The sequence below is a fragment of the Scyliorhinus torazame genome, chromosome 27 (genome assembly GCF_047496885.1).
Source record: "Scyliorhinus torazame isolate Kashiwa2021f chromosome 27, sScyTor2.1, whole genome shotgun sequence".
Classification (NCBI taxonomy): Eukaryota; Metazoa; Chordata; class Chondrichthyes; order Carcharhiniformes; family Scyliorhinidae; genus Scyliorhinus; species Scyliorhinus torazame.
In genome coordinates, this window is record NC_092733.1 from 25,118,636 (window position 1) to 25,131,247 (window position 12,612).

At 50.6% G+C, this 12,612-nt stretch overlaps 1 protein-coding gene across 1 annotated transcript in view; it reads right to left on the bottom strand.

The window, feature by feature from the left end:
- LOC140403318 (adhesion G protein-coupled receptor E3-like) overlaps positions 1-12,612 on the bottom strand; it is an 89,666-nt gene that overhangs the window by 19,579 nt on the left and 57,475 nt on the right. The window contains exons 10-14 of the mRNA XM_072491165.1: positions 12,133-12,336; positions 7,641-7,861; positions 5,257-5,323; positions 4,331-4,413; positions 2,324-2,492 (exon numbers count right to left, since the gene is read on the bottom strand). Coding sequence (XP_072347266.1) covers positions 2,324-2,492; positions 4,331-4,413; positions 5,257-5,323; positions 7,641-7,861; positions 12,133-12,336 — 744 coding nt within the window. The remainder of the gene's footprint in view (positions 1-2,323; positions 2,493-4,330; positions 4,414-5,256; positions 5,324-7,640; positions 7,862-12,132; positions 12,337-12,612) is intronic.

A 12,612-nucleotide genomic window follows, 5' to 3' on the forward strand; every position in this document is an offset into this window, starting at 1 on the left:
CAGGTGCTCCGGTTCCCTCCCACAGTCGAAAGATGTGCAGGTTGGGTGGATTGGCCACGCTAAATTGCGCCCTTAGTGTCCAAAGATGTGCAGGTTAGGTGGGGCTACGGGGAAATGGTGGGGGAGTGGGCCTAGGAAGGGCGCTCTTTCGGAGGGTCAGTTCAAACCCGATGGACCAAATGGCCTCCTTCTGCAGTGTTGGGATTCTATGAAAAATAAAGTAAGTGAATCGAGGGAAGGGTGGACCTCCTGGTCTATAAAATAATGAGGGGCATAGATAAGGTAGATAGTCAACATCTTTTCCCAAAGGTAGGGGAGTCTAAAAACTAGAGGGCATAGGTTTAAGGTGAGAGGGGAGAGATTCAGAAGGGCCCAGAGGGGCAATTTCTTCACTCAGAGGGTAGTGAGTGTCTGGAATGGGCTGCCAGAGGTAGTAGTAGAAGCGGGTACAATTGTGTCTTTCAAAAAGCATTTAGATGGTTACATGGGTAAGATGGGTATAGAGGGTTATGGGCCAAGTGCGGGCAACTGGGACTAGCTTAATGGTAAAAAACTGGGCGGCATGGACTGGTTGGGCCGAAGGGCCTGTTTCCATGCTGTAAACTTCTATGATTCTATGATTCTATGATCCAGACCCAGTGCGAACAGTCTCAATTTCAATGCTGGTCATTATTGAATTAGTTTATCTTGGGGCATCACTGGGGGAGGAAACCTATCCACGTGCCTTACCCACCAAATTTTCAAGGACAAATAACAACACCTGCCTTTAATGCTGCTTCATAGGACAATTACCAGAAAAAATCTGACCCCAAACAGGGAGACATTAAAATGGGTGAGCAAATGCTAGGTCACAGAGTTGGATTTCAAGAGGAAAGCAGGAAAGATAATGGTGGTGGTGGTGGTGGGGATTTGGTGGGGATGAAGGGGGGGCTGTTTGAGATAGCTTGTTGATGGTAGTTGGGCTCTGTTGACTGTGCTCGGGGAAGGAATGTTCTACAGGGTTCTATTTTCTGATCCAGCGCCCTCTGCTGGAAGAATGCAGATGTTGCACACTAGCTGAACCTTCGGCAAGGAGCCTCCCAACATGGAATGTACAGCAGAGAGCCAGGATCCTTGCTTCACCACTCCCCGAGTAAAGAGGTCCCCCCTGAATTAATGACTTGATTTATGAGCAACCGTTTTATGTTGGTAACGCCAGCAGCTGCTGCCAAGGCTTGAAAATGAAGACAGAGCATTGGACTGCACTGACATATATCCCTGGAAAAGAGAGCGACCAAGGTTTCCTGCTGTCTCTTTTCCCGGGTGGGTGTGGCGACGAGGACATAAAATCTTGTGAGGTGCCCACGTCGCGTTTCACACTGATGTGAAAGCGTTGATTGTCCCCCCCCCTCCTCCCCGGCAGTGACGGAATGCGATTCTCGACATTCAACACCGGGAACGTCACTTCCATACATTAGTGTAGAATTATCAGGTCTCTCCGCCCGGGATCATTCCCCCCACACCGCCCCCTTTCCCCCCCCAACGATCCTGTGAGAAAGTCCCTTCATGTCGGAGCGAAGGCTGGACAGCGTGAAATCCGACTGATCTCCCGAGGCGCGTGTAGTGATCTCTATATGTGCATGTACACAAGGAGTTAATGTGTAATCAGTAGCACCACATGATCACTAGAGGGGCGGACCAACAGGGGTATAAAAGGCAACCACATTGGGTCTCTCTCTCTCTCTGCTATCACACTGTGAGCAGGGCGATAGCAGACTAGTTCAGATGGCGAGTTGAGTTACGTATAGTTACCGTAGTTAGATCTTGTTAACCTTATCACTAGTATCAAAGTTAAACTAAAGAACTCATGTAAATATTGTTGGAGTTACTCAATAAACCTTTTGTTACGACTGGACGAGTTTGAATCTTCTTCATTGAGATTCAGAAGACCTCATCACTAACCAAGGATTGAGTAGCACATGTTACCGACCACGCAGGTAACACAACAGCGCGTACCTGGTGAGCCGACCTCCCAGAGGAGCTTGGGGCGGGGGGGGGGGTGGTCATGTCCTGACACTGCCGGGGAAGGGGGGGGGGGGAATTATGCGGGAGCAATCAGAAAGCCTGACCCACTAGCATGACACCGTGGGACCCATCCCTTGCCATTTTCTGTTCTATGTCCTGTGGAGAAATCCATTGGTGCCGGTGGCTTCAACACCACTTTTCCCGCCCGTTAGCAGCTTTTGCCAAATTTGGGCAACATCCCGCTTCAGGAAAGCACCACGGGTGCACGATTAAGGTACCAGGTTGGGTGGACGAACACGTGAAGCAAACGGAGACAAACCTTCTTATACATCAGGCAGTGCATGATGAAGATGAACATTCCCTGGAAGCTGTTCAATATGGTGAAGATGTACATCATTGGAATGGTTGCTTCCTGGATGTAAAAGGCCCCAAAAATCCAGGTAGAGCCCAGGATGACTGACTGACCAATGGCCGTCAGGGTAAATACTCTGAAAAAACAATGATCACAATTTTCAGAGTCCCAGCACGGCAATAGACTAAACAACAACACAGCAGCAGTGTTTAATAGTAATACCTGAAATATGAAGATCTTTATGATAATGGAAGCAATTTTGCGGTGGACAGTTTATCACATCAGGCATAACTGGATTAAACAACAACAAAGAACAAAGAAATGTACAGCACAGGAACAGGCCCTTCGTCCCTCCAAGCCCGTGCCGACCATTCTGCCCGACTAAACTACAATCTTCTACACTTCCTGGGTCCGTATCCTTCTAAAGAACTGTGAGTCTTTACCTGGTTCCGAAAACACTCTGGACGGGATTCTGCATTCCCACAGCCGGCCAATGGGGGTCCCCATTGTGGTCACCCCGGGTAACCCGCGGGTGTGGGTGCGCTGCCGGCAGAATGGAGGCTCCACCGATGGAGAATTCCGCTGTATGCCAATAGGCAGCTCAATATTCCAGCCCCATGCTGACCATTCCATTGCTTGTGAGTTTCCACTTGTGGGATCATTGAACCATAGAATTGCTACAGTGCAGAAGGGGGCCCATTCGGTCCATCAAGCCTGCACCGACCCACTGAAAGAGCACCCTTACCGAGGCCAACTCCCCTGCTCTATCCCCGTAACCCCACCTAACCTGCACATCCCTGGACACTTAGGGGCAATTTAGCACGGCCAATCCACCGAACCTGCACATCTTTGGACTGTGGGAGGAAACCGGAGCACCCGGAGGAAACCCACGCACACACGGGGAGGATGTGCAGACTCCACACAGCCGGCCACCCGAGGCCGAAATCGAGCCCTGGTTCCTGGCGCTGTGAGACAGCAGTGCTAACCACCGTGGCACTGTGCAGCCGCTCCAGCAGCACGGTAGCACAGTGGTTAGCACTGTTGCTTCCTAGCTCCAGGGTTCCAGGTACGATTCCGGCTTGGGTCACTGCCTGTGCGGAGTCTGCACGTTCTTCCCGTGTCTGCGTGGGTTTCCTCCGGGTGCTCCGTTTTCCTCCCACAAGCCCGAAAGACGTTGCTGTTAGGTAATTAGGTAATCAGGCATTCTGAATTCTCCCTCAGTGTACCGAACAGGCACTGGGATGTGGCGACTAGGGGCTTTTCACAGAAACTTCATTGCAGTGTAAAAACAACCTGGGTACAGGCTTGCTCCCTGTGCACCCGAACCGGAAGTTCTAAGACCCACGTTTGGTATCGATTAGTCATTACTTTGTGACATACATTTCCCAGTATTTTAAATCTTAGTGTCCTGCGTGATGAACATAGAACATAGAACATACTGTGCAGAAGGAGGCCAGTCGGCCCATCGAGTCTGCACCGACCCACTTAAGCCCTCATTTCCACCCTATCCCCTGAGCCCTTCACCAATTTAATACGAAGCGACTAAGATGTTAAGACGCACTTATTAACGCGTCTGTTTTAGTTCCATGTCAGCCAATGGCCCCAGTCCAGTTTAGGCGGCGAATGCGTTTATGCAGCATCTTTCACAACCCCAGGACGGCCCAAACCGTTTTGCAGCCAATGAGGTACTCTCTGAGGTGTAGTCACTGGTGTCACATCGGAACAGCGGCGGCCAATTTGAGCAGAGCAAGATCCCGCAAACAGCAATGCGACAATGGGGCAGATGCTCTTGTGTTTTTTTCTTTGACTGTGAACTTGGCCGAGGGATGAATGTTGGCCGGGACACTGAGGAGAGCTTCCCTGTCCTTCGTTGAATCAGTTCCCCTACGTCCGCCTGAGAGGGCAGACTGGGCCTCTGTTTAACGTCGCGTCTAAAAGAGTCAAGTTTAGTCAAGTTGGCTACAAATCATTTACCTGTGCTTCTTCCTGTCAGCCATCATGTTTGACAACTCCACTTTCAATCTCATTAATGTTTTGAAGAGGAAGAGAAAATTGATCTGCAATTTAAATTAAAGATGACACATGATATCGGACATCTTTAAAAAAACGGCAGTGCTCAAATGGTTAAACAGGCCTTGATGGTCAATGTTTTTATTTTTTCCAGCCCAGTGTCAGCCCCCTGTATATGCTGAGTTAGCTGAGCTTAACTCAGAGATGGTTGGTTCTTCAACTGGGTCTTAGCATTCCTGGTTAGGGGAAGAATGCATCCCCTACGACTCCCCGGTCATTATCCCAACTCCCATCCAGAAGGGAATATGCATGGATATAGAATAAGGATAAGATTGGGAGAAGATTGGCTTTGGGTGAGCAACTTAACGTAGGTCTTGCGGCGCAGTGGGTTAGCACCCCTGCCGTCCCTGGCTGCGTGCCAGAAATTCCAGGTTCGAGTCCCACCCCAGATCTTGATGGCCGAGGAAGGTGCGTTCGTAACTAGGCCAAGGGCCAAGTTTCAACCTGTGGGGTTGAGTTTCAATCAATAAAATCCTTCCAAATTCACCAATGGCTGGCGGTAAGAGCAGTAGTGACTCCTGGTCAGCCACGTTTGATGTGGAGTGGTGCTCTTCAAGGTATAAGCCCCCGGTGACACCCTAGCGATTGCCACACTTGTAAGCTTGATTCAACAGAAATTCGGAGTCAAGATGGCCACCAGCTCTTGTCCCTCTACCAAAACCAATCCATCTCTCCCTCCACCTGCCCTCCCCACCTGCGCCTCCACATACACTCCCTCCATCCTCCCTCCCTCTACCTCCCACTCTCTTTATTATAGCTAGCTCTGAGGCACAAAATGGAACATCTCTTTGATGCAACCAAGTATCTGATCAATATTTTGTTAAACTTACAATGCTGATCACCAGGGCAGGCACATAAAAACTGCAGACAAAGCAATTCTTCGTGTCAAGCCAACACCTGTGGTGAAAAGATAAAAGGTGGTTAAAACTGGTCATGTTTATAGAATCACATAATACCTACAGTGCAGAAGGAGGCCATTCGGCCCTTCGAGTCTGCACCGGCCTTCCAAAAGAGCACCCTATCCAGGTCCACTCCCCTGCCCATCCTGCCTCATCCCTGTAACCTAACCTGCACTTCCCTGGACATGAAGGGGCAATTTAGCGTGGCCAATTCACCTAACCTGTACTTCTTTGGGCTGTGGGAGGAAACCGGAGCGCCCGGAAGAAACCCGCGCACACACGGGGAGAACGTGCAGACTCCGCACAGACAGTGACCCAAGGCCAGACACGGACTCAGGTCCCTGGCGATGTGAGGCGGCGGTGCTAACCACTAAGTCGCCCAGTGTCATTGGGATTGCGTCAGGCAGTGTTAGATTACATCACATCAATCCCAGTTAACGGCCCCTGTGACCTTGGCGAGATCCCATTGACCAATTCCACTGGTTCCCTGAGTTCCACCAGAGTGAATCAAGAATTTTCAAATCCTTCATTGCCGCACACCCATCCCACTTGGGGAATCTACTTCAGCCACAGGGGCTGGACAGGGTCGATGTTGAGAGGTTGTTTCCCCTTGTGGGAGAGTCTAGGACCAGAGGGCATAATCTCAGAGTAAAGGGGTCGTCCATTTAAGACAAAGATGAGGAGGGATTTCTTCTCTCAGAGGGGAGTGAATCTTTGGGACATCGCAGGTACCGGAGATGCTGGAGGGCAAGGGGGCTGATGTCTTGGCCTTCGCCTCTCGGATCGCCCGGTGACGAATACTTTTGAATTGGAGTTGGGCCACACCGCCGTGGGCCACAGCTTGGTTGGGAGACTAGAACGGGTTGGAGAAAGTCAAATTTGCCCTAAGGAGGTACGGTGGAAGCCATTCATGGCTTTGTTTGAGGAGCTGTTTGTAAAAGGGGGGGGGGGGTGCGGGAAGGGGGGAGTAAATGGGGGAACTGTACTAAACGTATACCCTGTTGGATGTTCAGGTTGTATTGAACGTGTTTGGATTAAAATACCTTTTTTAAAAAACAATTATTCGTCCTCTGAAAATGCCTTCCGGAATCCCATTCAGTAGCTTTATGACCATGAGGGGGAAAAAAACAACAATCACGAAGGAAATGCCACCACCGTCTTTTGAAGGCAGCCGAGGGTGAGTAGTATGTCCGTTCTTGGAGAATTGTGCACAGTTTTGGTCCCCTTATTAGAGGAAAGATGTAGTGGCATTGGAGGCAGTTCAGAGGAGGTTTACTAGGTTGATTCCAGAGGTGAGGGGTTCGTCGTATGAGGAGAGATTGAACAGTTTAGGCCTGTACTCTCTCGAGTTTAGAGGAATGAGGGGAGATCTAATTGAGGTATACAAGATGATCAAAGGCATGGATAAAGTAGACGTGGAGCGGATGCTTCCTCTTGGGGGGCATTCTAGAACGAGAGGTCATGGTGTTAAGATAAGAGGTAGCAAATTTAAAACAGAGATGAGGAGAAACTATTTCTCCCAAAGGGTTGTCAATATAAGGAATTCACTATCCCAGAGTGCGGTGGATGTTTGGGCGGTAGCATAGTGGTTAGCACCGTGGCTTCGCAGCGCCGGGGTCCCAGGTTCGATTCCCGGCTTGGGTCACTGTCTGTGCGGAGTCTGCACCTTCTCCCCGTGTGTGCGTAGGTTTCCCCCGGGTGCTCCGGCTTCCTCCCACGAGTCTAAAGACGTGCAGGCGAGGTGGATTGGCCGTGCTAAATTGCCCTTAGTGTCCAAAAAGGTTAGGAGGGGTTATTGGGTTACGGGGATAGGGTGGAAGTCAGGGCTTAAATGGGTCGGTGCAGAATCGATGGGCTGAATGGCCTCCTTCTGCACTGTATGTTCTATCTTCTATGACAGTGAGTAGGTTTAAGGAGGAGTTAGACAGATTTTTAATTGGTAATGGGTTGAAGGGTTATGGAAAAAGGGCAAAATTTGGCCGCAGGAGCCCGGCCCCATGGACAGGAGGGATCAGTCATTGCGTGCCGTCCCTTGCTACGAAGTAGTGCTTCTGTCTGGGGATTGGGTGGGGCTGCCATGCTCTTCCTCTTGGCCCATTGGTTGGCTATTTGACTTCAGTATATCCTACGTGCAAAATAGCCAATTGGGTTCACCGACCAGAGGCTGGCTGGAGCCTGGGGTACCAATCCGCAGCGAGGAATCAATACTTACCATCGGCTAATGAGGGGTTTGTAACATAAAAGCAATGGATCAACAATTGCGTCCCAAGTCAGATGTGTCGTTCGTAAGAAGACACTTAAGAATGTACACTCACTGCGATTTGGTGCCATATCCTTCGTGATTGATCGCTGCCGAAACCCCCACGATCAGAAGCGGAACCCCGTAGCCAATCCAGTAAATGAACTTCTCGAAAGGAACCTTGGGGGCAAAGACCACCTGCACCATCAGGTAAAGCTGGATTCCTTCCAGAAACATCCAGGTGAACACTGACAGAAAGGAGTAGTGGAGAATGGCTGCGATAAATCCACACAGAACCTAAACAGAAACCGTCAGAGTGTTAATCCAGTGCACCAGCGCTGGAATGTGCAACACATGTGTCATGACGTGCAGACACACACATAATGATATACAGGCAGGCACGGACAAGCAGCTAATGGACACAGAGAACAGGGCATGACCAATAAGCAGGCAGGACACTCAGGGGTGGTATCTCACTATAAAAGACACGAGGCACTCACACTCCGTCTCTTTCCACTGATGAACATCTACAGAGTGAGTCAGGGTGTATGTACAGTATCACACCTCCAGCACGTGGCTAAGAGCTAATCTGGTTCAGTCAGACAGAGTAACCACACTTAAGTTAGCAGAGAGTCGAACTCACAGAGAACTGTGCTAACTGTGCTATTAGTTCAATAAACTTGACTGAACTAACTTCAAGGTCTGGAGTATCTTTCTGATCTAAGCTGCATCTAGTTGCAGCCAGTGTTAGACCAGTGTACCTAACACGACAGCACGAGGGAAGGATTTGCCTTCGCGCGGCACATCTCGTGACCGCAGAGCGTCCTGAAGCGCTTGACGGCCGTCGAGGTACTTCTGAAATGTACCGCTGCTGTAATGCAGGAAACGCAGTCGCCATTTTGCCCACAGCAAGGTGGCACAGAGGGCGAGGTGATAACGGGCCGGCCATCAGTTTCAGTGACGTTGGCTGAGTGGTAAAGAGGGATTCCGAGGTCAACCTCCCCCCTTCGCCTTGCGGATGGCGTCATGGCAGCTTGTACCTCCACCCGGAAGGATTGCTCTGCTTCATTCACAAGACTGCACCTCTGACAGCGCAGCGCAGCACTCCTTCAGTACTGCACTGGAAAGTCAGCTGAGAGTTTGAGCTGAGGTTTTTGGAGCAGGACATCTGAAGAAGGTGGGAAGGGAGGAACTGGACTCGGCCACTCGGCCCCTCGAAGATGTTCTGCCACTCAATGCGACCACAGCTCATTTGTACCTTAACTCAATCCCCGGACATTGGTTCCAGATCCCTGATCACTGTTGTGTTAGGAAACGATTAATTGTGTGGGAAAGAGTTGCACTTGTCAGAGGTGAAGCCTTTTTGTGAAGAGGTTTTTCCTTCTATCCGGAATGGCCTGGCTTTGATTTATATGTTCGTCACTGAACAATAATTAAGGCCCAGGGTGGCAGCAGGAGGTCCCGGGTATGGGGGGCAAGCACAAAAATAATAATCTTCAGGCCTTGGGTGAGGATGTGGTATTATCAGGTATTGCAGTACCCAAGAGGCTGAAGTTCCATTGGTTAAACCTGGGGGTTTACCATTGGCTGTATAGTATGCAGCTCTGCCCTGATAGGCGGGGTATAAGAGTCAGTGCCGTCCCAGCAGCCCTCATTCTGTACCTGAGCTGCTGGGGAACAGTTCTAGTCTGTTAAAGCCTTCAGTTATGTTACAACCTTGTTTTAATGGTTATTGATCGTGCATCAGAGGATTCTCGTGACCACACGAGATGGTGTCCATAAGAAGTCCCCCTCTTAACTTTGGGCAACCTCCCCCTCCTTTAAGGTCTAGTAACCACAGATCCTCCTCCCATCCCACCCTCTCAGTCCCTCCCCCGATACCCATCCCCTACTATCCACCTCCCCCCGACACCCCCTCACCAGTCTCTCCCCCGGCACCCCGATCCCCTACTATCCATCTCTGCCCCCGTCCTCCCCATCCCCGCCCAAAGCTCTTTCCCCCCCCCTCCCTGCCCTGAGACCCCCAAAACTGACCTCTTCCTAGAATCCAGCCCTTGTGGGTGCTTCCTACCGGCGGGGGTGGGGGTCTTCCAGTCCCACCAATGGTTACCCCCGCCCCCCCACCCCCTCCATGAGCAGCATGTCCCTCTGAGGTACGGCGGACGATCACGCAAAAAGGCCGTAGTCATCAGTGGGACTGGAAGATGCCACAGTGGCCAATAGCAAGCTTCCTCCACCATCGGGAAACATGCCACGAGGGGAGGGTGGGGCAGAAAATCGCGCCCCCCCCACCCATGGAGCTGAAATAGTTAATCACCTCTGCCACTTTGTCAAAAGTTCCTGTTTAATTGCAATTGCTCACCTATTTGTAAAATAAATGGTTTAGCAATTTGCACTCAAAGGGACTTAAGCCAAACGTGTTAATGAGTAACTAATGTGCAGAGGCCTGGGGGAGGAAATGAACAATTAAGAAGTGGTAACCATAACATTTTATGGTCAGTCGTAAGTCCAGGGACATGAATATAGGCCCTGTTCGAGTTAGAGTCTGGGCAACTTCCAGACAGTCCTTCAAACCTCGATAATCAAACTTTATATTCATTCCAGTCAGTAAAGATGCTTCAAGTGCCCTTGAGCTTATAAATGGAGGCACAGAGGACGTAAGCGAGCAAGTGCAGAAAACCACTACGAAACCGGGCCTTGCCCAGCTGTAGCATTGAGTCCAACGCTAGGTGTCGACCCTTTAGAAAGCATGCCAGCTCATAGAGAGGGGCTACAGAAAGGACTGGGGCTGCCAACGGCGATGAAATGCATTCCTCGCGATTCAGGGGAGGTGGTGGCATAGTGGCATTGTCACTGGGCTAGTAGTGGACCCAGGGTAATGCTCCGGGGATCCAGGTTCGAACCCCACCACAGCAGATGGTGGAAATTGGGTTCAATAAAAAGAAATCTGGAATTGAAGGACTAATGATGACCACAAAACCATTGCCGATTGTCATAAAAAACCCACTGGTTCACTAATGCCCTTCAGGGAAGGAAATCTGCCGTCCTGACCCAAACTGGCCTACACATGACTCCAGACTCACAGCAAAGTGGTTGACTCTTAAATGCCCTCTGAATGTGGAAGGGCAATTAGGGGTGTGAATCAAATGCTGGCCTTGCCAACGATGCCCAAATCCCACGAATGAATAAGGGGGAAAATACAGGTCTTCCCCACCCACTCTCCAGCCAATAGACGGCCAACACATCCCTTGCGAATTGGAAAGCAACATTACCCAATTGGATGATATCCCCCCCTCCCCCAACCCCCCCCTCCCCCCCACCCCTCCACCCCGCCGCCCCATGTCCTTTTCAATATTTCTACAGCTGCTAAAGAGGAACGTTCAATGAAAATGACAAAAAAAATGTCCTGAAGATCTTGGGTTGGATTCTCCGCCGTCGGAGTTCTCTGTTGTGCCGGCAGCTCGGAGGGGGGGGAGGGTCCCGATGGCATGGGGCTGCCCCACAATGGGAAACCCTATTTGCCAGCTGGTGAAACGGAGAATCCTGACGGCATGTCGCGCCCCGGAATACATAGAATCATAGAATTTACAGTGCAGAAGGAGGCCATTTGGCCCATCGAGTCTGCACCAGCTCTTGGAAAGAGCACCCTACCCAGGCCCACATCTCCACCCTATCCTCATAACCCAGTAACCCCACCCAACACTAAGGGCAATTTTGGACACTAAGGGCAATTTATCACGGCCAATCTACCTAACCCGCACACCTTTGGACTGTGGGAGGAAACCGGAGCACCCGGAGGAAACCCACGCAGACACGGGGGAGAACGTGCAGAGACTCCGCACCGACAGTGACCCAAGCTGGGAATCGAACCTGGGACCCTGGAGCCGTGAAGCAACTGTGCTAACCACTGTGCTACCGCGCTGCCCCTTATTCCTCCAGGGTTGTGTGCGCAGCAGAGCTTGGACAAGATCTGCAATTCTTGGAAACTCCAGGCCAAACCTCGAGGGGTTGGCAACCCTAGAGGAGATTTATCCCAAGGGGACCAGACAATTCAGCGGCCTGGAAAGACTGGAGAAAGTGGTATTTTTTTCCTTTAAGCAGAAAAAAATCAAGGGTTGGGGGGGGAGCTTTTGAAATAATGAAGTATTTTGATGGGGTAAATAATAAGAAGGTGTTTCCAATGCGGTAGGATGTGATAACCAAAGCTTGCAGATTTGTGGTAATTTCTCCAGAAGCCAGGGAGACATGCTTGTATTTACACAGCGAGTGGTTGTAATCTGGAACGTGGTGAAAGCAGAATCGAGAGTAACGAGGAATTGGGTAAATGTTTGAAAAGGAAAAAAGAAAAAAAAATTGCAGGGCCGCGGGGAAAGAGGAGGGGGATTGGGACCGAGGGGGAGAAAATCTCAGAGACTTTCAAAGGGCTGGCACAGGCACGAGGGGCCGATTGGCCTCATTTTCTTCTTTACTCCATGGTACAGCTGCACCACAGTGAGGGCGCACAGCTGACTGATGCTATTTCCCTTCCGCGCGTTGTCACGGACCGGATGATCTTCAGGAGTCCTTACCCGATACTCCGTCTGCGAAATTCCGATCAGGAAGACCAGATCGGCGACAAACAAGCTCAGGCACAGGTGAATGTGGATGGTCCGCCTTAACCCTGTCACAGACTGGCAAGTGACAAAGGTGGCAATTGCCAGCAGCAGGCACACCAGCGAGATGCTCAATCCAACGTACGTGATGACAGTAACCTCAAACACGTCTGGAAGATCCTGTGGACACAATGCAGGAAGATCAGGCATCAGGATTACTAAATGAGTCCATTCTTCTTCGTACCTGTGGGAGAAGTGTTAGTGGTAAACCAAACACACAGCTAAGGAAGTGACCACGCCAGGAAATCCTGATGAAACGAAAGTTGTGTGTGGCACAGAATCGCTCCCGTTCGAAGTGTGTCATTGGCACAGTTGCACTGTGGTCAACACATTAAGGGAAGATAGTGGTGAAGACTCTGGACCAGTGATCCAGGGACCCCAGGTAATGCTCTGGGG